Genomic DNA, 25,902 nt, shown 5'->3' with positions numbered 1-25,902 from the left:
CTAATGTATAGGTTAAACCAGGTGCCCATTGCTCTCTCCCTCCCAGAGGCAAGTTCTCATCTGTTAGCAGCAGCAGTTTCTTGGTAAAGAAAATAGGTTTCCATGTTTGAAAGATTCGGAACGCTGCAAAAGCCAGCAAAACCTGTCTACCAGAGGCGCTGCTGGAAAGAAGTATGGCCTTGTTGCCTTTGCCACATTGCCTTCAATACTTTGGGGGTGGGGTTTCCAGTCTAGCACTCCCATAATCTTGCTCTCCCCTCCTTTTCGTCCTTCAGAAGCAATCACAACAAACGCATCAGCAGAAAAGATTTTATTATTTTCCCCAAAGAAAAAAGAGCAATATAAATATTAGAGTATAAAACTTGCGTGTAACACATTGACGTCAGTCTATATGGATATAAGAAGGATATAAGCATATATATAATATATAAGTATAGTTCAATATTAGACACATTGAAAGGACAGTAAGTGTGTTTCAATTCACATACATTTAAAAGCACAAAGAGCACACGTAAAGAAGATACAAAGGAATAAAAAAAATACTGATGTCCACAACTCAATTACTAAGATTAAAAAAGAAGTAAGAAACCTACACATCACTAGGTTTTCAGCACTACTACACTACTTTCAGCTTATTGATTAAAAGGAAAAAGAGAATGACTAAGATTAATCTACAGTACTTTGAGAAGAGTCACATAATAACTACTTCAGTACATAATAAGCCCCAGGCCCAATCCTGTGGGGAAGCTCACCTGCATCAGCCCCGTTAAGATGGAGAGAGGCTGCAGGACAGAACTGCCATGCGCTTGTGTGGCTTCTGATGATTCCAGCCGAGCTTGTGCAGGAGAACTTCCCAACGGATTGCGCTCTGTTTTAACTAACTATGTAAACTGTTTCTAGTGCAGTCACCAAACACAAGGGGTGGGTGGGTGACTGGGATCAGTACAAAAACCATACGTCGACTGAAGTTTCTTCCCACAGACAAACCCCGCTTTCTAGACACACAGGAGGCAGCAGATACGCTCTAGCAGTGCAATACTACACAGCCAATGAGAGTGGTCCGCAATGTTTTGAAAAGTCGTCAGATGTTTAACCTGAGGTGATCATAGAAGGCCAGACCATCTCAGACAAGCTCCTTATCAAAGGTTTAAGAAAGAGTAATATATTTCTGGCCTAGTGATTAGCCCTCCATGTTGGAAATATGCTGCTTCTCTGCCCTCGGCTGGTCAGTGCCTCTATAGAAAGGCAACCTGAGTTTGCCAGCAGCAGGCCGAAGCTCCCTGCTAGTCTGTGCTGCGCTTGAGCGAGGAAAGAGATGAGAACACAGGCCGATAAAATGCACAGGGAGCAGGAAACGCTCACTTCCTCTCCATACTAGGCTATGAAACAATGTGGCTAAAAACCCTAAAACAAGTCATTTCGAAACACAGCGAAGGGATTTATGACTATTCACTTTAAATCCAGTGGATTTATATCCAAGTGGGGGTGATAGCAGAGGTCCCAAGGACCTTCAGTGCACCAATGGTTACTCACTTCTCTAACGTTCAGAACTTGGCCTTGGGGGCTTGGTATCAGAAATCCCTGCCCAGCTCCAGCTCCGGCATCCCTGATCTGTGCCTGGCCCCATGCGTCCTCAGACCAATTGTTGTCCGCTTAATATCAGCACGTGAAGAAGGCCAGCAAATCAAGGGCCTTCCTTAGCTGTGCTTGCCTAGGCGTGTGGAAACTTTCCTACTGCTCTGATCCAGGGCAATGCATCTTGTTACTGAACTCTACTCACAGACAGACAATGCTCAGGTTCCACCAGGATGTGGGCACTTCACAGCATATTTACATCATGCTGTATATGGCATGCAATGACTTCTCTATTCTAGGTTGGGAGGCGGCAGCTGGCCTACCGTAGATGTGAAGTGAATGTTTTGCATGCAGCTTGATGTGCAGAAAATATGAAGCATTCCATTTTTGTTTTAATTCTCTACCTACAAGGCCACCAGAGCCCATTCACTGACAGAAGGCGTCTGCCTGTGGAACTAACAGAGCTATTTCAGTGCTTAAAGGAGGAGCGGCAGCTCACTATACTCACAAGCGATTGACTTCGACTTCCTTAAACTTATTCCAGAAAACAATTACTGTACACATAAATATTTATGGATCAAAGTGTAGATGAGATGTGTTGTCTCTTCAGAGGCCACTGTAAATCAATCAACACAGGCAAAATTCTCCATCTTCCTGCCATGTGAGGCATTCTCTGCCTCTGGGAGGCTTCCCATAGCAATGTGTTTGTGCGCCTTGCCTCTTAGGTATAACCATTTCAGTTTTATTTTTTCAACCATCATTGGTTAACTTTTAAAAATGCTGTTGAAACTCATTCCCTTCTAATAACGCAGGATGGACACTGTTTTAAAATAAAAAAGCAGAAACTAAAGCATCCCCTCATCAATTTCATAACAAGGATTCCAACCGAGATATTTTTGTGGGGACAGAAAGCATTCATCAAAATTTGGGGGAAGTGAGAATGTTCTTTAAATGGAAAAATGTATAAATCAAAACCCCTGTTTAGAAGAATTATTTACAATGGACAGGGCCCACCCCAAGCCTTGTATGTTGTGCAGATCCCTCTGGAGCAAAGCAATGGGAGAGAAAAATATTCCAAAGATCTGACACCCTTGCATATTAGATCATCCGCATGAGAGTATAAGCTATAATTCATCACTATCCACAGGGCTTTTTTTGTTTTGTTTTGTTTCCAGATACTTTTACATCAGGAGGACTAACAGTAGGAGACTTTCTCCTAGCTCTGATGACAGCAATGTACATTCGCCATGTTCCACACTTTTTTATTTTTTTAAAAATGGTTAACCACAAATTCACATTCATCCTCCATCCTAGGCTATGAATTGGGGGAATGCTGGAAGAGTCTGCCCTTTAGATCTAAGGTGGCAGCGATGTGTCATCCTGCGAATCTTACTTCTTCTCCTTCTTCCCTGACTTCTTCTTGTTTCCACCTCCGGAGGCTGCAGGCTTCCCATCCCGCTTGGCTGCAGAATTGGAGAGAGTGGCTGTGCTGCCAGGGATGTACACGTTCTGTCTGTAGTCAGGGACGTGCTGCAGGGTGAACTGGGGGCCATACCTGGTGCTGAGGCCCATTGTGCCTGCTGCTGTTGCTCCTCCTCCCAGAGTAGAATTCCCATCAGGATTTGCAGCGGCGGCAGCAGCGGCTTCTACACCACCACAGAGAGGGGGATTGAGAGAAGGAGATTGGAAGGGGGAGAAAAGTCAGAAGGGCGAATTCTTAGCATAGTCGTTGCTAGATGTAAATGTATAATTTAGGGTCTCGACTACACATCATCTAGGGAAGATGCACTCAGCCCACCTCCCCACCCCCAGAATTCTTATGAACAGCAAGCTCTTTGGCATGTGCACAAGGCTTGGGAGTGATAAGGCAGAAAGCTCTGGTTTGAAGAAGTGGCATCCTGCAGTCCGGCAAAAATAAATCCCTGCTTTTCCCTGAAGCCCAGAGGAGAGGAAGGGAAAACTCTAGGCAAGAACAAATAGAGGCTTGCTAGCACACTCAGAGCTCTTAGGAGCAATCTTACTATGCCCTTGTTGCATGCCTGGGCTGCTTGGCAAAAAGGTGGGTGTTAAATCCTCATCCCAAAAAGGCTGTGTGCTTTTTGCAGGGAACCGCATGGCCAGGGAGCCACATGGGTGCTGTGTTGTGTGTCTTCTGTGACCTCTCATTTGTATGCCTTGCATTGCAATCGGCTGTGTTACTGCAGCAGTGGTGCGTGTGTGCAGGCGTGTGGGTTAGGGGTGTGTCCCTGTAATTTTTGCACTACAGACTTAAGTTTTCCATTTTTTAACAGTTGGCTTTAATGAGAGATAAACACTCCTTTTACAGTAAACAATGACATATTTGTATTTTATAAAATACAAATGCTTCTACTTATTTTAGATTCACTGAAGATGAGCCATCTGTGGCCTGAAACTCAGCTTTTGTTGATGATGAATACATTTGCCTGTATACCCTTCTATGGACTTCTTTGTGCCATGCTTATTTCTGGAGTTTCCTTTTCATCTGACTTCCCAAAATATGAAGAAGCTATGAAACTACTGAATGTGTAGCAACAATAGAGCAAGGAGGAACAGGAAGAGGTATTAAAATTGTGCCAATGGACTTAACTATTTTGATTTTGGCTAGAGGAGAGACATTCTGGCCCGGAGTTAGCAGTTATGAATGGGTTTTTAATAATGGGATTAAAATAGTGCTTTTTTCTGGGGGGGATGCAGGGGTACACATACCCCTAAACATGTTGTGTTTTTAAAACGGGAAAGGACAATCTGTCTTCTCCGCTGCCTTATCTCTTCTTAGTGACCTACCAACCCACTTCTGTGCTGTAATTTGACCGAGGAACTCGAATGAGAAAAGACCATCCAATAGAGCTGCCCTGGTAAAGCTTTTCTGCCCTCTGGCATGAGATGGGCTTTGATTATTATGCACAGCAGGCTCCTCAAATGAAGAATAGCAGCCGGCTGCCAGAATAACATCCAAGTGCATGGAATGGCAGACTCTAGTTTTGTATGGTCTTTGGTTAATTTATTTATTAAGTCAAACGTCAGTTGCCCCACACAGAAGATTAAATTTATAAAGAAAGAGAGCACATATACTTTAACTGTTAAAAAATATTGAGTGATCAGTCTGTGTCAATCGCATGATTGAACCCCTCTATGCCCTCTTGCTTAAGAACGTGAGAAGTGCTTTCCTGTACCAGATCAAGACCCACGTAAGTCCAGCAACTACCAGGCAACAGAGGGTCTGCAGTAACTCTGCCAGTCACTCACCATTCGCCTTCTGCCTAGCCTTGCTCTAGCTCTGAGGTGGGCAGAAGGTATGTCAAGATCTACTGGCAGACCTCTGGGTTATTTGCAGTAGATTGTCTGGGGAGGGTTCCTGACTCCCAATTGTTTAATAAGCAGCTGTTGTTTTCTTTCTCAATTTGGCTGCGAAGGGGAAGAATGTTTAGGCAGAGGGCAGGACCCAGAGTAGATTTTTCTGTGACAGAACTGTGAGCTCAGTTCTGGTACGAAAAAAATAATAATACTCCTGAGATGACTAAGAGAGGCTCTATTTCTTAATTCTATTTAGCTCCTTTCCGTAAATCCCTGTTGTGCCTGGCTTCAGTTGGTGGACCTTGGGTATGGATGGAGTCTTGATTTTCAATATGCACAGGTCCCCCCCCCAAAAAAATTCTTGTTTCCCTCCTTAATCTCAATGGGAAACCAGCTTCCCCCACAGTTCTGCTTAAAAATATTAGCAATTATTGTATCTTATATGCATATGATGCACATATACACTCCAGCTTTCTAATAAGCTGCATTTGGCCTCAACATTATGTTTCACCAGTGTTCCAACAAAAATAAATGCCCCTAAAAATATGCAAACTTTTTCAGAAATGTGCTGAGAATCAATCACCACAATAAACTTTTATGGGGCACCTTGAAAACTTAACTTTCTTTTGTTTTCTTGTTTGCAGCGCCTTAGCTTCTTGTTCTGGTTTTTACGCTGACTGCTTTCTATACTCCTACAGTTGCAGATCTTTTTTCATACAACAGTTTGATTTGAAGGGAAAGCACCTGTGAGAGGCTAAAATCTTGAGAGGACCACAGGCAGGGTCCCAAGGGGAAAGGGACTGTCTAATCCTTTACTCAAGCTGCCTTCCTCGCCTATTGGAAGCAAGTCGTGGCCTCTCTTCCTCCTGTGGCTCCCTGTGGGGAGAAACAGCCTGAGAAGCTGTGGAGCAGAAGACTAGGGAAGCGATTTAGAGCAGATGAAAGGGTTAAGAAGTCTTCCTCCTCCTCCTCTCCTCCTCCTCCCAGGTAGACTCTGATTTATTTCATGCTCACATTGACCTGAATTTTTGTGTCTCACCTCTTATGGCCAACAGGAGGCTAGGAAAGCAAATCTTAGAACAGGCAAAAATAAATGAGCTTGTGTCTCTGCTTGTTTCCGAAACAGAACCTGCCCAGAGAGCTCAAGGGCTTATCACTGGCGCTATGGACACTTATGTCTGTTGCCTGAGCTTTGACCACCACAAATGCTCGGACCTTTATTTAACAGCAGACAGTTCAGTTCAGGGAGACCTGCTGGGGCCTGCAGACAGGTGGTGTCTAAAAATCCATGCAACAACATTCCACAAGGCAGTTTCCTTTTATCACAGAATGCAAGTCTCCAATGTGCACAGAAGCCAGGTTCGCTCCCATCTGCCCCATGCAATCTTAGCTCATCTGCTTACATCCTCTTAAAGTTCTTTTTTTCTTTAACCAACCAAATAAATAATCTATCTATCTCTAAAATATCTACTCAGGATGTAAAAATTAGGCCCTTTGGAATTTCTAATTTTCTACAGTGCTTTAATTCTAATCTGTGCTGTACTTCCCTATCTGCCTGCCCTAGGATATGGACCCAGAGGGTTTCTCTTTGATGCTTCAAAAGAACTCGTTTTTAAAACTAATTGAAGAGATTCCGAAGCTCTTCAGAACCTTTGCAAATAATAGTTTCTCACAGAGCTCTCTCTCTCTCTCAACTACCATGCTAATGGATGAGGACGAGACTTACTAAAAAGAGAAACATGGATTGACCATTCCATTGTGCTTCATTAAACATGCAATCTATGAATGACCTCAGAATATGGCTAATGATGGATGTCACCCCAGTCTCTGTAGTTAAGCACAGTTTTTCCAAGTGACCATAGAAAGTGTTTAGAACAAGGCTTCTCAAACTTTTTGTGCCCAGGACCCCCTTGAGATGGCTGAAAATTACTGAGGCCCACCAGTCACAAAATGGCAGTACAGGCAGAGCCAGTCACAATGTGGTGGCAGATGAAGGTAGAGACTGATATTTTCTACTGATATCTTATCCATCTTTGGAAACTGCTAGATTCTTTACCAAAGCCCTTTCCTTGTGGCAAGATGCTTCAAAACTCAGCTCTACTCAGGCTAAGGACTGACACTGGAGGTATTATGACTCAACCTCCCCATTTTAGGTAGAATTTGCTGGTCCAGAGGTTCTAGGTGGAGAAGGCTTTGCTTTTATATATTTTCCTTCCCAGCCATCTCCTCTAATTTCATCTCCCCATTCTCCTTTCACAGACAACTTGCAACTTAACTCTCCCCTCTTCCCTTGCCAGCTTCTTTCCTTTTTCCTCCTTTCTATTCCCAGTTATCTTGCTTTCTAATTTCATTCAACACCTCCTCTAGCCTTTTCCCTTCAGAGGAAGGAAACCTCCTCTCCTCCCTGCTCCCCCTCTCCAATTTCTTGGTTACCTTTACTCAGCACAAATGGAGGTGTTGGTCCAGCCCAAAGGCTGTGGCATGGCTAGGGGCCAGGGCAGACTGTGGCAATGAGGCCCCCTGAAAGCGGCCCAAGGGCCACCGTGTGACAAACACTGGCTTAGAAGATGATGGGATCCTGCACAACGCTTGTAAGGAAAGGGTGATAGCCAACATTAGTCATTCTCAGATTAGACTCAGCGAAATCAGTGGATTAACTAGGTCTATTGATTTTAATGGATCTACCCTGTCTTAGCTGGATATCATCCATAGTACGTTAGTTTTCTTAGGATAAACTAAAATGCTACTTTTGAGTGCAGGGAATGTTTAGATTAGTCTCCGTTGGGTGCAAAACAGATTTCAGGTTGCACCAACAGCTACTGGGACAAGAAAACAACCATAGCTGCCCTCCCCCCATATTTTGTAAATATAAAATGTAGCAGCCACTTCATATTTTTGTATTTTCAAAATACAGTGGTACCTCGGGTTACATACGCTTCAGGTTACAGACGCTTCAGGTTACGGACTCCGCTAACCCAGAAATAGTACCTCGGGTTAAGAACTTTGCTTCAGTATGAGAACAGAAATCGTGCTCTGGCAGCAGCAGGAGGCCCCATTAGCTAAAGTGGTGCTTCAGGTTAAGAACAGTTTCAGGTTAAGAACGGACCTCCGGAACGAATTAAGTACTTAACCCGAGGTACCACTGTATGGGGGAAACAACCATTATTGTTTATTTGTTTTTTGAATGCTCCGCTGCCAAAACCTCCCTGCACATAGAAGGGTAGCTCACAGCACCCTCACATTTTTTTGAAGGATAAGGTGAAAATAAAAAATTGATCTGCGTTTGTAGCTGAGTCAAATATAAACAGCTGCATTTTAATCAGCATTGTCAATATTTCAATGCAGTTTCATTTGAAACTAATAGATTAACCCCATGGCCTTAAAAGATAAAAATACAGACCCTATTCTCACACCATGGACTGAATGGCTGTTCACATCCACTATTCAGTACTGGCGTTACGTTGGGCTAAAACTGCGCAACAAAAATAGCTTTCCTTTGAAAAAAACAACATCCCAACATTACAGACTGTTTTATTAGACAAATGCATCTGCTTGTAGTTACTGCAGAATAGCTGCAACTCAAATACATTTGGAAGCATTTGGCTAGGCATCAGTCGCTTGGCAGAGATGTGATCTCCAGAGCCTTTGGTGGGGGGAGCTAAAGAAAGCAGCAAATCCAGTGAATGTATAGACACAGTAACCTATTTTTTTAAAGCCACGCTCCCTGGACTACAAACTCAGGACAGTGATTTAGGGCTCATCCAGGCTTTCTTTTGTGTTGCACTTTCCAGGCATATGTCCGCACTCTAAAGCTCCGTAGTCAAGAAGCGTTTTGTTTTGGTTTTTTTTGTCCTGGCACTTTCCCTGGGAAAAACCCACGCTTTACCACTGAATCAGATTAAATGTCAATCCATAGAAACTCCGATTGCCTTTTGCTCTGATTCAGCGGTGAAGAGCAGGTTTCTGTGGGGTAAGCACCAGGACCCAAAACAAAACTGCTTGGACACAGAGCTTTGAAGCGCAGACCTGTGCCTAGAAGCACAGCACCAAATAAAGTGTCTGGATGAACCCTGACTGTGCACAGGGACTTGGCAAACAGGGCCTGTTGGAGCAGACGTTAACCACTATCCGTGTTGATTTGCAGAGGCTACAGCTAAGACAAGAGGGGAATGCTTAATAAACCCCTCCCACCTCCATTTGGCAAAAATAATGGGGGAAATCTGCTTAAATGGCCATTAGAAAGCACTGACGTGAACAGCAGGATTGCTTGAATGCTTGCTTGTGTGCTTTGCTGAACTAAGCCCATTATGTGGCTTGGGAGAGAGGTTCCGCAAATAGCAGGCACCGAAATCTCTTAAATGTGTGTGCTGCACAGGCAGCTAGAGCCTGCCTTCCCCCCAGGAACTGCTACAGCTTCTCTGTTTCCCTTTCTACCAGATCCCCTTTGTAGATCCAGAGTGGGATCTGTCTGGTAGAAAACAGGTGACCCGCCTGGGAGATCTGTCCAGCCTTGCCACCCATTTGGTCCCAGCAAAGCATTGGTCCTGCTCTTTGCCTCCTGACATGCAGGTCCTTTACCTCCATCCTCTCTAAGGTGCCAAAGGAAGAGAGGCTTTGGCAGTGTTCTTTCCTTACACAACTTATTCCTCATTGTCTGTGTCTGGACTTGCCCACAGAACAAGCAGCTGCTAGATCACTTCCTCCTGGCTGGTCTCACTGGGTGGGAGGAAGCTAAAGAGACCTTTGGGTGCCTTGGCTCCCGTGGGAGTTAGCTCCATGGGCAGAGGCAATGCTGCTGGCCCTATGAGCATGGGGAAAGCGGATTAACAGCTGAATAATGCTCCGTGTGGACAAACCACTTGGAGATGTCAGCTCAGCAAGGATAAATGTGATGATTAGCTAGCTGTGTTTACCCCCAGGCAAGATATCACATCTAAAACTTGCAAGCATGCTGCAATTCTCCACATTTCCTTGACAGTAAGTCCCACTGAGGTCAGCCTCTGAATAACCTGATCCAGAAAACACATTGTCTTCAGAAGTATTAGTTTTATGTGCATTTTGCAATTTTAACTACGTAATTAAATAAGCAATTGTCTGGGATTTCAACATTCAGATAACAGCCAGTTTGTGAAGTGATTGCCTAATTTTGTGGTGTTTTGGATCCAGTGTGGATGGGAATGTGTTGCATTTACAGAATGGAATGCCTGTGGATTGTTGTTTGTCCCCATGGAGCCTCCAAAGTGGGGTTCCACAGGGGTCAGTTGTATCCCCCCGTGCAATTTAGCATCTACATGAAACCTCTGAGTAAGGTCCCTTTGCATTTTGGAGTGCGTTGCTAGCCCTGTGCTGATGATATGCAGCTCTGTTTCCCTCTTTGCAGCTGTAGGAGTTGTGATGGATATGCTAGACAAGTGCCTAGCACTGATAAATGGATTAGATGGGAGCCAACAACCTTGATTTAGATAAGACTATGGTGCTGCTACTGGATGCTTCACTAAACCGGATGGCTGGGGTTCACTCTGTTCTGCATGGGGTTAACACTCCTCCTGAAGGAGCAGGTACACAGTTTGGGGCTACTTCTGGATCTTTTAGTGTCACTTGAGGCACAAGTGATAACCTCTGGACAGTGATAACTTCTGTTATCCACACTCTGGTAACCTCTAAATTAGATTAATGTGTTACGCACAGGGCTGTCTTTGAAGATGGTTTGGAAACTGCAGCTAGTTCAGAAGCTGGCAGCCAGATTGCTGATTGGGATAAGGCAATCTGAGTATATAACACCAATTCTGGCCTGGCTGGTTTCTGGGCTCAATTCAAAGTGCTGGTTTTTGCTAACACAGCCATATGTGGCTCAGGACCTCTGTACCTCAAGAACCACCACTCCTCATGTGACCCCACATGAATATCAACAGAGGTCCTTCTTGGTGTGCTTTCTCTGAGGGAGGTGTGGAGGGTGGTGGCTCCCCGTTTGTGTAATGCACCTGGGAAGTTCACCAGGTACCACTGTTGTTTGTTTTTAGGCACCAGACTAAAACCTGTTTGTTTACCCAGGGCTGTGACTATTAATTGGGAGGATAGTAAGTGATGCTTTCATATTCATAGGTCAGCATGCTAAGGTATTGTACAGTGGTACCTCTGGATGCGAACGAGTTCTGTTCCGGAGCCCCATTCACATCCTGAAGCGAACGCAACCAGCGTCCACACGTCTTGCGATTCACCACTTCTGCACAGGCACATGACGTCATTTTGGGCGTCTGCACATGCGCGAGCAGCGAAACCCGGAAGTAACACACTCCATTACTTCCGGGTCGCCGCGGAGCACAACCCGAAAAGGCTTAACCTGAAGCGACTTCAACCCGAGGTATGACTGTATTTTATACAGAGTTTTAATGTCTTATCCAGTTAAGTTGCTTTGGGACACTCTTCTGTGTTAGAAAAGTGACAAATAAACATTAACAACAACAAAAATAAATTGTGAGACTTTTGTCTGAGATTCTCTTTATAAAGTTAAACGCTGGCTTGTCTGCCACTGCTCATCAGGCAATCTGCAATTTGTGGGGCAGCTTCCGACTTCCTGGTCCCTGGAACTGTGCAGAAGACAGCTCAAAAGCAATCCTTTAATTCGCAAAGCAAGGAAATTGGATCTGGATTTGCTGAGAGACAGTGGTGAACATATGGACCCCCTTAAAGCTATTTTTACCAAGACACATTTCAGAGCTGAACTGAACTTCCGCATTCTAACCCTCTCTGTTTTAAAATGTAAATGCTTTAATTCCAAAGTTGCGTGTCAGTGTCCTAAACCAGCCTGAGCAACTGTTAACCAGGACTGTTTAAGATGTGTGGGCAGCTATGTGAACAATATTTGGGAACCCGCCTCCAGCTATTTTTGTGTTGAGCTTTTTTTTTAAAGAAAAAATCCTGTATACAAACATTAATTGACTAAGAGATTAGAGTTCTTCTAAGAACAAAGAAGCCCTTTAATCTACAAAGAGTTGCAAACCAGCCAGCTGCCCATTTGCCATGGAATTCTGTATGGTGATAAATAGCGGCACAGTTATTCAGGAAGCACGCAAACCTTGGCTCTCTTGCCATAACCCTGAAGCTGTTTTAGTACAAGCTTTCTGTATAAACTTTTACAGGCATGTACATTAAATATCCTTCCCCCCCCCACACCCTCCGCTCACTCCCAGCATAGCTGAAAGTAATAACATTAGTGAACATGTTAGCTGCAACTGACCATTTGCTGATGCAAGAATCATGGCTTGAAGCATTTCTGTATCAAACTGGTTGTTTGGCCAAGTCCCATTCTCATCCCCATTCTGAGACCTAAGGAGAAAACAGAGCAAATGAAACATTAAAAAGAGGCAGAGTAGACACAGTGTTAACAATCTAAGGGATCACTTCCTCCACAAAGCACACACAGCACAGTCTATTCTTAGTATTTTTTGGGGGTGGGTGGGGTGGGGGAGAAAGCACATGGTACAAGGGAGGTATCCTTTTTTGAGGGACTAATTTCTTCATGGGTGTACTCTTTACTGGGAACCTACTGCAAAGCAAACCTACTGTCCCTTTAAAAGTTGTGCAAGAGTGCTTGTTATGCAAGGAAAAGAAAAAACTTTTCCTACAGACATTCTCTCTAGTACACAACAGTGTCTTATGGCACATTAAAACAGATTTATTGTGACATTAGCTTTTGTGGACTAGAGCCTACTTTGGCAGATGCTTGAAGTTTTCTCCTCAGTATTTCATGCAACTCATGATTCACAAAGCACATGCCGCAATAATGACAAAAACATCTGTTATTTTTGCTGCTCACAGGTCTACCCCTCTGGAATTTACTGTTATTGGAGCCCCAATCCCCAATAACTGGGCATGCTGCCTCCTTAGTGTACTTAGGATACTGACAATAACTTGCTGAACACAGTTAAGAAGCTCAACACATAAGTTACACATTATGTGGTAAAGGTAAAGGTAAAGGTAAAGGTACCCCTGCCCGTACGGGCCAGTCTTGACAGACTCTAGGGTTGTGCGCTCATCTCACTCTAGAGGCCGGGAGCCAGCGCTGTCCAGAGACACTTCCGGGTCACGTGGCCAGCGTGACGAAGCTGCTTTGGCGAACCGGCACCAGAACAGCACACAGAACGCCATTTACCTTCCCGCTATAAAGCGGTACCTATTTATCTACTTGCACTTAGGGGGGCTTTCGAACTGCTGGGTGGGCAGGAGCTGGGACCGAACGATGGGAGCTCACCCTGCCGCGGGGATTCGAACTGCCGACCATGCGATCGGCAAGTCCTAGGTGCTGAGGTTTTACCCACAGCGCCACCCGCGTCCCACATTATGTGGTAATACCCTCCAAAATTTCTCCGATGAGAACAGGGACGTTCCATTCCATAATGATAATTTTACTATTTATACCCCACACATCTTACAGGGTTGCCTCAGGCACTCTGGGCAGCTTCCAACATATAAAAAAACATAATAAAACATGAAACATTAAAAAAAACCTTCCCTATACAGGATTGCCTTCAGATGGCTCAGGGGTCAGATAACTCCACAACCTCCAACATTTCTCCAATGAAAATAGGGACATTCTGAGGAAAAGTGGGACATTCCGGGATCAAATGAGGCCAGTTCATTTCCCAAACCCAGACTGGAACGGGTCCAGATAATCTGCTTCTTCCAATAGTACCTGGAGCTGAGCTGTCACTAGCTTCTCTAGAACCTTCACCTAAAACAGGGTGTTTGTGACAAAGCAGTATTGCTAAAAACTCTGGGTCCAGGGTAGGATCCTTCAAGAATGGGCACACTACTGCCCTTTAGATATTTCATAGAATCATAGAGTTGGAAGGGACCCAAGGGGCATCTAGTCCAATTCCCTATAAACCCAGCAGGAATCTCAGCTAAAACATCCATGACAGATTGCCATCCAAACTCTACTTAAAAACCTCCAAGGAAGGAGAGTCCACAACCTCCCGAGGGAGATTTGAAAATGGCTAACCTTTCTCCTCTCAGTCTCCTCTTCTCTAGGCTAAACATACCCAACTCTCTCAACCATTCCTCATAAGGCTTGGTTTCCAGACCCTTAACCATCTTGGCTGCCCTCCTCTATACACGTTCCAGTTTGTCAATATCATCTTAATGAGTTCACAGGAGATAACTATTGCTATGAGGCCAAAGCCTCACCAGAAGGTAGTCTGGCCATGACAACTGTACACCAGCAGTATCCCCCATCTATTTCTTTGGCTCAACACCAGGAATAGTGCTGGTTTTTTTTGCTGAGAATAATGCAATGTCTACGTTTTGAACACCATATATGCTGTTGGCTGAAATGATATTTACAGTTATTCCCAAAGGACCATTTATCAAGAAAATAATCCGTATTGTTCTAAAAAAGAGCAAACTTAACTGAGATAGTTTCTAATTAAAAACCAGGAAATAAAACTTGCCATCTTAAGTTTGTTTAGAAGATAGTAGAAAAGTCTGAACATAAAACAGACTGCCAGCTACCAGAGTAATTTCTTGTCTTTTTTAGGGTGTAATTCTATGCCCAGTTACCCGGGAGAAAGCCCTGTTGACCTCAATGGGACTTACTGCCATACATTTTTACTCTGCCTTTCAGCCAGCCAAGTACCTAGGGAGGCTTAAATGAAACCAATAGAAATAGTGCAATCAATAAAAGGAGAGGATCTAATAAACAAGTGGGAAAGCAGAATAAAAATATAAGGCTGCTTTGTATGAGAGTGTATACTGCCTTGTATTCTTCAGAATCATCCTACGTTCAAAAAGGGTGGAACAGCAAATCAGTTACTGTGCCAAAAATTGCAGGATATGACAAAGAAGCTTGGCACATAGGCAGCACTCTTGACTATGTTTCCTGCATAGGCAAATGTCTCCCCGTTGGGGTGCTCAAACCAAAAAAGCTGTGTCTCCTCACACAGTGGGGGCAACCCAGAAAAGGAAGAAGCTGTCAGGCTAGTTAGCAGACAGAATTAGAACAAACTAGAAAATATTATATGTTAGGTTATGCAGTTATGCTATAATGTAAAGTACAACCCTGCCTTCCTCTGTCACTGTGTTATTTTCACATACTTGGTGTGAAAGACAGAGGGGGGCGAGAACAGGAATGCAAAGTACTGGCATGAATTAATCCGCTCTTCGGCTTAAATAAAACCAAGAAATGCTTCCTGATTTGGCAGAGCCATTACAGCTCAGCATCTTCCGAAGGCCCTCCTGTATCTAGCACACGGGCAGTTTCTATGGCAACCTGCTGTGTATGCGTGCTACATCAATTGCATCACAAACACTTCTTCCATTAAACCACTGTATGTCTGTGCTGCATTTAACTGGCATTTTCTATGGAATGTGTTAGTTCCGCTGGATTTTCTTTTGCGAGAGAAGAGGAGAGGCCATGGCGGAGGATGTGCTGTTGTGCTGAAGGTCCCTGGTTCAATGTTTTCATTAAAAGGATGTTGGCCAGAAGGACAGAAAACCTTTGCCTGAGAACCTTGGGGAGCCACTGCCAGTTAGGGTGAGCTCAGTGGATCAATGGCCCCCTCACCCAGGGCAAGGCAGGGATCGGAAAAGGAAGCGAGGCTTTCTAGCCAAGGTCCTTCATTGTCTATGTTTGCATATATGGGGGGGGGGCACCTTTCAGAACAGAAAGGCAATGGAGTGGCAGTGGATGGTAGGGAGGGAGGGAAGAGAGCAATTTCAAACACTGAGCAGATCTTGAATTGCAAGTACCTCTGGAGATGCCACCTACAAACTCTTGGGCTAATGACTGTGAAGAAAAGACTCTGACCCCAATGAGCTTGCATACAGACACATAGCACAGCTACATCGGCCAGTTGAAAAATGGGCAAATCTAGTGCAAGGTTGGTCATTAAAGGCAAGTAAGACAAGGTGGCAGCCCTACTCCTGGAGTACTTCATTGGTAACTCCAGAGAATTCTGGTATGACACAAATGATTTCAAGCACCTGCCTGCTAATTATGTCTCTCAGTATCCACTGTGTTTCTCTTGCCCCGGGAAAAAAAATCTCTGAACTGCACTGTGAGCCACAGACACCATTTGCAATCAGATTTCAAGAAATATCATGTTGGACTGATTTATTAAAATGCAGTTGTGTGAAGGGGAAAATGTGTGTATGTGTGGGGGCAGGGAGGAATGGACTGCTACTTTAAAAACACCAATACTGTTTCTGTACCTTCAAAAGTAGTATTGGGTGGAGCTTTCCCCATAATTTTCTCTTCCTGCCAAGAGAAGCTCCACCTGCTATTAAAGGTGGAGAAGCAGTGCCAGTGAGAAAGGTGGCAACCCTACAGGTTGTAAGGATACAATTGGTCACCTTTGCCCAGGGACACTAATGGACAGCTGCTGCTAAGCTTCTAGTAAAATCCCTCATTAGCACTGTCCCAATGATAAGAAGCTGATTTAAATATAGACAGTAGATTGCAGGCGATTATAGACAATTAGGATCGCCACATTTCCCCCCCTAGCAGTGCTCCTCTGCCTCATCACAGTTATTGGAGGCTTTCATTATCACTCCATGCAAGGGGGGAAAAACTTCACTTGCAGAATTTCTGCTTTCATATGCTTAAAAGGCACAGGTGATTCGCTATAAAACATACGGACAATCGCACAGATTACTACACAGTTATCAAATCTGCAGGAGATCACTTATTTGGGAGAACAGGACTGCAGACAATTGTGTAAGAAAGCTAAAAATTGCAGATTTATTTCCATTTAAAGGGAGCATAAGACTGGAGAAAGAGGTCTTAGGTCCTAGTTACTACTTAAGCAAATGCTTAGAAAATGCAGTGGAACTAGTCGAGGACTCGAGGACAAGGGCCGGTGCCATGGATCAGCATTACTAGGCACCCACAGAGACCGAAGCCCCAACAGAAGAGGGTCCACGCTAAATCCTATTCATTGGCTTAAAACCAATTTCTATACTGCTCTTCAGTTAAGAGTTTCCAAGGAAGTATTACAACAGCTTGCAGACTGCAAAACACAAATCACCAATAAAATGGTTGAGAGAGCACAACAAACATATATCCAAGCGGATATATAAAAATGCACCAGAAGTTAAAAACCTTGGGGAATAAAAAGGTATTTGTCTGGCGCCTAGAATATATTAACGCAGGCACTAGGCAAGCCTCCCTAGGAGAGAGCCCCACCAGGGGTGCTACAAGTGAGAAGGTCCTGTCTGGCTGTTGCTGTCCGGTCCTCTGCCACTCTAGGAAACACACAACCCCAGGAAGCATCCAGTGATGTGAAGGAATCATAGAATCGTAGACTTGTAGAGTTGGAAGAGACCCTGAGGGTCATCTAGTCCAACCCCCTGCAGTGCAGGATTATGCAGCTGCCCCTATGAAGACTGAAATGGCAACCCTGGCATTATCAGCACCATGATCTAACCACCACCACAAATCAACAGGAGCTGAACCTGCTACTCCAAGCGTGTGAGCAGGAGCAAGAGCAAGGAGGAGGTGAATTCACAGAAACAGCAGCCACCCCCACCTCTCTCTTTCAGCAGTAGTGTGGGGCTGGACCCAAAGGAGGAGAGCAAGCAAATGGGCAGCACAGATGCCACCAGAGAGGATGTGGCAGTGGCATAGCGTAGGGGTGCCAGGGGTGCCGGCCGCACCGGGCGCAACATTTGGGGGGGCGCGTTTGGCCGGCCCCCCCTCGAGGAAGCGGGAACCTCTCCAAGGCGGGAGAGACCTCCTCCCGCCGCCAGGCTTCGGAAGGATGCTCTGAAGGCTGGTGGCGGGAGGAGGGCTCTCCGCCCCACCGCCAGGCTTTGGAAGGCTCCTCCGAAGCCTGGCGGTGGGGCGGAGAGACCTTCTCCCCGTGCCAGCCTTCGGATGGCTGTCCTGAAGACTTGTGGTGGGAGCAGTGGCGTAGCGTGGGGGTGCAGGGGGGGCCTGCCGCACCTGGCGCAACATCTGGGGGGCGCACGGAAGAGACTCGAGTGCTAAAATCCATGGGTTAGGGTGCGTAAATTACTTGCCTTGCCCCGGGTGCTGAGAACCCATGCTACGCCACTGGGATGTGGGCCCATCTTGTCCAATCTCCACTGCCTCTCCCAACCAAAAAGTCAACAGACAAACCCCTGAGTATCATGAGCCTCCCCCTCCCCATTTTTATCTACAAGCTTTGCTGAACTGGAGGCAGAAACAGTAGACCAAGACGAAATGAAATTAAACCACTGAGAATATACATTGATCGTGCCAAACACTGATCTAAAATTTGGAACTGGCCATATGTGCAACTGCTCAGGGGGAAAAATCCTCCTGTGCCATTAACAGGGCTCTGACTGGAAGAAATAAGAAGCGAAGCTTTTCATGCCATGGAGCAAATCACCTGTTCACTGCTGTAGCTCAAACGGTTAAGGAAGAGCTAAAGGGACTGGTTGAAAAGTTGGCAGCTCTGCTGCTGCAGCAGCAGCAAGTCTGGACAACCAGGAAGCTCAAACTGAGCTTTTCCTTGAGGGCTGAAGAATGCTGCCTTCTATGATGATGTTGCTTCTAATCTAGGAACAAAAAGCCCTTTATCAAACACTCAGTGACCTATTTTACTACAGTACAGTATATTTACTGCATTCTGGATTGGAGTTGCCAACATTTTCTGGCAGATTTTCTGAGCCTTTAACAGGTGTGTAAGAAGATTTCTGCAAGTGAAGCCTTTCCCTCTCATTAGGCATCTGTGCAATTGGGAAAAGTTTCAACTACTGGCACTTTCCCCAATTATGCAGATGTGGTGATGAGTGCAAAAGGTTTCACATAATGTATTCCTGCTTGCACAGCTGCAGTTCACTTTGCAGAAGCCTGCTGGGACAAGCATCTCAGATCTATTCAGATGCAGGCATTACGTGCCTCCTTTTTTACCCTAAGCTACCTCTTTAATATATTCCATCTTTTTAAGGATATTATTATTATTATTACTAAAAACAGCCAGGTGATTTATCCAATTTGCAGTATTTTTATGAGTTGGGTGGGCAGGGGGCGCAACACAACTCTGGTGGACACCAGCTTTCTTGTGTCAATTCCCTAAGCAAAATAAGAATGTATCAGAATGTATATCCAGTAGATCTACTTTGTCTGTTCTCCTGCTCTGGAAGTTCTAAAAAACTCTGCTCAGGTGTGTCTCCATTGTTGGTTTCGCAATCAAAGGACTGTCAAGTTCAATTGGCCAATAGATGCTTAAACATCTGCTACTAAATGCAGAGTTTTCTGAATGACAAAAGTAGGCATATTGCCATAATTATTATTTTTAATGGCCCAAGTTACTTCTTCCAATGTAATTGGGTACAAGGTGCGTTCTGATAACTAGGGTGACCACAATTGGTAAAGCTCACCCCACCATGAATATTTATGCCAGATATTTCTGTGTCAGGTTGATGTTAAAGGTACAAAGAGTAGGGGCAGAGATAAGAGACATCTGTACCAGTGCTCCACCTACATTGTTTTGATGTAATCCTTCCAACACGTCTGTAAGTGTTAGCCTCCAGATTGCAGTGGCAGGTGGGTGGGAAGGCAGAGGATGAGAGCAAGGATGGCTTGCCTGGGGCTACTTTATTATGACTTCATGGCAGAGGTGAGATTTGAACCAGGGTCTTCCTGAGTCAGCACTCTGTCTCTTTGCCATGGCTCTACATCAGCTTTTTTTTTTAAAAAAGCTTCTGGTTACCCTAGTAAAAGACACTGGAGCAGAACCCTTTTTAAAAAGTACGCAACCCTGCTATTGGCAACTTGAAAAACAAGTGCCTGGTTCTAGAGTTAAGACATTTGTGGCTCAGGGTCCATCTGCCCTTCCCTTTGTCTCATGATTTCAAGTGTCAGAGAGGGTTTATTTGGTCCTGCTGTTTTCCCCAGGAAAACCCGTTGCTTACTGCTTAATCAGAACAAACATCAATCTGCAGAAAACCCAAACATATTTTTTTTGGGGGGGGGGGGCAAAGTGCCTCAGCCCTTAGGAGCTGGTGCCTATGGATGGAGGTGTCCAGGGGTACTCCAAAGAGAATGGGATGAGAGCAGTGCAACTTTGCTCCCACTTCTCCGTATTGCTACAGCTTTCAATACCATTGACTATGGCAGAGGTTTTCAACCTTTTGGAGTCCACAACTCCCTTAACCAACCACATTCTTTCTGCAGCACCCCTGTGAGGCTCAGGAGCCCAGTTGTGTCACTCCTTGCCCAGTTGTGTCACCCCCTCCCCTCTCCTTGGAGTCCTCTGGGCAGCCACTGCTGCCACCCTTGGCCCCCCTGCCCCAAAGAGAGGTGTCTCCCAGAGGCACCATTCACCTGCAGGGTTTATAGCCCGGGCTGCTGCAACAAACAGCTGTGCAAATCTTTGGGAGGCTGAGACTTGAGAAGGCATCAAAGGAGGGAGGGAAAGAAAGAAAGAAAGAAAGAAAGAAAGAAAGAAAGAAAGAAAGAAAGAAAGAAAGAGGCCAGTGTTGCCCACAGCACCCCTGGGGTGCCATGGCACACTGGACTATGAATACCTCTGGACTATGGAATCCTCCTGGACTGGCTCTGTGAAGTGGGAATCTGGGGGCAATTGTACTACAGTTGTCCTGGTCCCACCTATGGGACCAAGTCCAGAAAGGAGCACTGGAAAAGTGCTTTTTGGCTCCCTGGCAGTTATGCCACAGGCCACTGTTTTATCCCCAGTGCTCTGAAACCACTGGGAGTAGTCATTAGGCGTTTGGGGGCAGGATGCCATTTGTATGCTGATGATGCTCAGGTCTATTTTTTGAAAACATCTGAATCAGGGGAGGTCATGCAGGCCTGAATACAATGGTAGACTACATGAGGGAAAATAAACTGAGCTTGAATCCTGGCAAGACAGAGGCACTGTGGGTATAGAAATTTAATAAATAACAATATTTTTTGTAAACCGCTTAGAAGTTTTGTTTATAAACAAGCAGTATATAAATTTTGCTAAATCGATCAATTACAGTCACCTGAGTCACACACTCACATGCAACTTTCAATAAGGGGATAATAGCTTCTATTTACAAAGCTACTATATTGTCACCACTCTTTCCTTTGGAACTTTTGCTCATTTGTTACAACACCCCAAGGCTATTCATATTCTATATATTCAATTTATTTTGGACAATATTGAACTTGACATGCTTGATTAAAAAGAGGACAGTTTTCAGAACTATAAGTGTGCCGGGTCCATAGAGGGAAGCAAAACCTACAAAAGGAGTCCTGTGGCACCTTTAAAAGCTATTGTGTATGTTAATGGCAGAATCTTTTGCAGGCCAGAGCCCAACTTTATCACATGGCGACAATGTCAAGGAGTTTTCAAGGTGTTGCTTCATTCTAGCACAGTCTGTGGTTTGGGGTCCTCCTGGCTTTCTCCACAGCTATCTCAGATATTCATTATCTGAGGGAGGCAGAAAGTGCTATCAGACCATGTTTTCATCATCCAGCACCCTCCTCCAATCTACATGACTCTGTATTCCAAGTTTTGGCTAGCCCCTTTAACTGCAATTTGTTCTGCAGCAAATTAATGGTGAAACACCTTGCTCCATACTACCACTTGATGACTTTTGAAGGCACAGGGGTGAGAGCTTCCTTTTTTGGCCCTATTTTAATAATAACCAATTCAGCTCAGTTGCATTTGCTTAATATCTTGACAAGAGATTGTTGGTAAGTCATTTAGCCCTCTCATTTACAACCCAGCTTCTTCTTTTTTGGTAACAATAGGTAGAACCAGACAAGCAGTATAATAAGAAGCTCAGGAATATGCCTTAACCCAGGGATAGGGTGTCTGTGACCCTCCAGATGTTGTTGGACTCCAACTCCCATCAGTCTCAGCCAGGGTGGCCAACAGTCAGGGATGATAGGACACATCTGGAGGACCATGGGTTCCCCATTCCTGCCTTAATCCATAGGTTGGTTTATTCACTGCATATGGAAAACTGAAGTGTGAGATAACATAGACTCAAACTCACACAACCCTTTTCAATTTTTTTTTAGCACAATGTATTATAGAAATGGTGGCAGAACAGCTGTAGAGAAAGATCAGGCTGCTGCTGCCTCAGCTACGCATCCATATATCCAGTGCATTTCCACAACAGCACAGAACTAAAACCCATAGTTGGAACTTTGGAGCAGCTTTGCAGAAGATGAGAAAATAAATAACTCACCCACTGGTTCCTGGTCTCTGGGCCTGAGAGAAACGCCAGTCTGTGTTAGGTTGTGCTTGCTGCAAGAGAAACACAAAGAGAGGTTTAATGCTTCTATTCCTAAAATGAAGCTCAGCTATTAAATATACACACACATGCACACACAAGCAGAGAACACCATTATATGTTCCAAAATACTTCTAAAGAAGCGTGATTGGTTAACATGATAAGAAAGTAATCTAAATAATCTTGTAGAAGATAAGACAGTCAGAAACTATCCATGAATAAATGAAGCATGAAATAAGCTTGAAGGGGCATCATTTAAACCGGAGAACACCAGAACATCAGGAATATTTTTTTTTTTTGGGGGGGAGAAGAACAGAATTAATTGGTACTGAGAGAATACCAACATCTGAAATGCTAATAGAATTTCCTAATTTATAATCTTTTCTGAAACAGGTCAGTGTTAGGGCTTTGATTTAATGTCTTCTGTTTCCTTTGATCTTTGGAGCTTTGCAATCTTTTTCGCCCACTGAGATTAAAAATTCCATTTCCCACAACAATAATGATTTCTTTGAAGGCGCAACAGAAGACACTATATCAGAATAGACTGAGCCATGTATTACTTTCCACCCACATTGTTGTATTATTAGAACAATGGACATTTTGTAAATAAAGGAGTACATAAAATGCCACTATGAGCAGCATGTCTGAATGGCTCTTTGTGATCACAGCTGAAAGACACAGTGTGGTTGATGCATGCTGCAAAACTCCAGATATCCTGTCAGTCTCCTCCATTAATCCTTCAGTAATAATATTCCACACCATTAGAGAGATTTGCACCCGAACCGTTGTTTATGTGTTTTTTCCTTAAACAAAATGGACAGACATGTTTTAAGATCAGGATACAAGGGTGTAATCGACATCTTATTCAAGCAACGTCAAAATTAGAATTGATTCAGGTGAATCTGGACTCCTAGGATCCTGCAAATAAAAAACTATATGCCTGCAATCCAAACCCCACTTGCCTGAGAGTAAGCCCAATTAAATCCAATAGGACTCATTTCTGAGTAGACAAAGCTAGGGTTGAGACAATGTGTCCTACTACAATAGGATTCCAGCTTTTCTGATTATTGACCTGTAAACACTAGAGGATTAAAATATACTACTTGTGTCAGTTAAACAAGTTTGTAAATCTATTTATGTATGTGTATGTGTAAAATTATCATATATGACAGTATATAGCATGTATAAATATACATATATTTCTCTGCAGACTAAATATGCAGAAACAAGCCTCCTCCTTTGAGTTATTCATTGTGAACACTTACTTCCTCAGTTGCTTCTATAATTTGCAGAGCCAGAGGCTACAATAATCAAACCTTGAATCCTAAATTTAAACACCTAAATACAGGCAGTTCTTTAAATATATTTTGAGCATCTTCAGCACACACTGAATTAAAAAAACCCCTCACACACAACCTGTGGTTTTTCTGAAGTTTAGAAAAAGGCACCTGTTTATTTAAGTTTCTAAATGTGGATTTAGACATTCCTAAAATGGTTAAGTTCATGTCCCCAAGTCTCAAAAAGCTCAAATTTCAGCTATATTTCTTTACGAGGTGGCAAAAGCTGGAATGTGAAAGCTGTGTACGATAAGGATTGCAAAACAGAGTGTCATGTGTTGCAAAATACTGCATTCTTTCTGCACATAGTATCTTCATAGCGCCAGCAAAATTTAGAAGCAGGAAAGAAGCAAAAATGAAGTAAGAACAGTTTGTTAAAATTACTGATATGTAAATTTTGTGTTGTTGCTTTTTCTTAAATAAGCTGAGCCTGCCCCTTTCACCAAGGGCTCACTGCTTCCTGTCCCTTGTGTTACCAATGGGAATTTTTTCATTTTTTTCTATTTTTTAATTTATATTTTAAAATGTATTCTTGCTCACATTATAACACATCCAAGTAATTCAGTTAAAAATATACCGTCTCATTTGCAGTCACTCCTAGCTCCTTCCACTCTTATGGAAAGGGCTTGATGATGCCCTCCTGTGCACTGAAATGCCCATTCACTTCAATGGGACTTACACAGAAGAACTTCCCAGTGAATGGTCATGAGATGTTTCCCCTAAGGTGCTACTTAAGTGTAACTGTGATGTCACTGAATCATGTATTTATAGGACGTACTTGTTTTAAACGCTTGCAGGCTGCTTTTGGGGCAAAGACCACTGACGCAACATGTCAAAATTAAAACATGCTCAAAATGGCAAAGTAACACTAGCAGCTTCACAGTTTTTCCACAATATTACTTTAAGATGGTGATAGATCTGGATTTGCCTGACAGTTTTACAGAACTCTGATAATGGTAGCAGTGAGGTGAGTAGGGAGTACTTTTTAAAATGAATCCAGCAACCCTCACCTTTTGACCCATCTCCTCACCACCACCATCACAGTCTCTTTTGCTAAAGGATCCATTAAGCACATATGTGCAAAACGATGCAGCTAAAGATGCCTCAACATATACACCCATGTGGTCCCATTTCAGTCTCTTTGAACCTCTGCTCAGAACTAACTTCTTCCATAAAGCCTTTGGTTTCAACCTCTGGCTTTCCTCTCCAGCCGAGATGAGAGTGGAGTCAAAGTCTGTTCAGATCTGGCTTCTTCCCCAAATGTTTGCTGCACATGTAGAGAAGGTCTGGAACAGAGCTCGTTTGTAGCTGCATCTGCTCTCATTCATCCTTCGCTAAACTTGCCTCCCCCTTTTCTCTGACTACATTTAGGTCGAGAGCTGCTTGTGGCAGGGCCATGGCTTGTGCTCTTCTTTACTCTGTAAAGTGCTGTGCACACGGGTGGCATAATAATAATTCTACTGAGTTTTAAAAAGCCTAACTGACAAGCAACAGTAGCAACCCAAACAGGACTGTGGATCCACCTGAACTTATGTCCAGCATAGGGCTACCTAAACGTCCCATCAGTGCATGGGTTTCCTCTTGCACAACAGGACTCCTCTTGCCTCTTGCCTCCCCCCTCCCCCTCCTGCTGTGACACCTAACTCTGTCTGGAGGTTCCTCAACTCTCTGGAGCAGATTTGGGGAGAGTTTGTGGAGCATGTGGAGAGTAAGAATGGGGGAGGGAAGGGGGCAGACCCCATTTCACAAGCAGAAATCCTTGCACGGATTGGATGCATGTGTTGGATTACCACCCTATATATTTGTTTTATTATACCACCCTTTAATCATATTCCCAGGAATCCCAGTCAAGAGCAACCACTGCACATGCATTCTCCTCTCACCCCAATTTACCACAGAACATCGTGGGGTGGGGGGAGGCAGCTGGAGAGAGTGTAGCATGGAAAGAAATGAAAGCCCTACATGCACCTTGTAAAAAGCATAACAGCTGCAAAATGAAGGAACCCCGGGATGTCACCCTCCACAACATACACACGCATGCATACACACCTCATTTACCTCTTTACACCTAGCAGATGGAAGTCTATGGTAGATAAATATGGTAGATAAATATGGATTTATGGATTGCAAGCAGAAATGTTTTAAGAATCACTTTAGTGTATCTTACCCCATCAGAGGGACTCTGCAAAACACTGCCTGCCTGCTCAAAGGCAAGCATGCTTTCTGCTGTAGTGGAATGACTGAAAGGTTTAACAAAAAAGAATTCGCCCTGTTCAGACATTGGAGAGAGACAAGACTTGTAGTGCTGAGCTCCAGCTCCGCCCACTTCAAGGTATCTGATAAAGCCTTCGGGATGTGGGCGCCCAGTGAAATTTATGGTGGATTTCCTGTCTGTCCTCTTACTACAGCAGTGTGACATGAACCAGCTGGGGACACAGAGGCCAGATCTGAAGCACCT

At 44.1% G+C, this 25,902-nt stretch overlaps 1 protein-coding gene across 1 annotated transcript in view; it reads right to left on the bottom strand.

Moving 5' to 3' along the window:
- Positions 1-295: 295 nt before the first annotated feature.
- LOC309539792 (uncharacterized protein) overlaps positions 296-25,902 on the bottom strand; it is a 39,033-nt gene continuing 13,426 nt past the window's right edge. Inside the window, exons 4-6 of the mRNA XM_082236126.1 lie at positions 22,063-22,121; positions 12,128-12,216; positions 296-3,221 (exon numbers count right to left, since the gene is read on the bottom strand). Coding sequence (XP_082092252.1) covers positions 2,965-3,221; positions 12,128-12,216; positions 22,063-22,121 — 405 coding nt within the window. The 3' untranslated portion in view covers positions 296-2,964. The remainder of the gene's footprint in view (positions 3,222-12,127; positions 12,217-22,062; positions 22,122-25,902) is intronic.

This window comes from Podarcis vaucheri (genome assembly GCF_965113315.1).
Source record: "Podarcis vaucheri genome assembly, chromosome: 8".
In the NCBI taxonomy this organism is placed as follows: domain Eukaryota; kingdom Metazoa; phylum Chordata; class Lepidosauria; order Squamata; family Lacertidae; genus Podarcis; species Podarcis vaucheri.
This window is presented reverse-complemented; position numbering and strand designations above follow the sequence as displayed.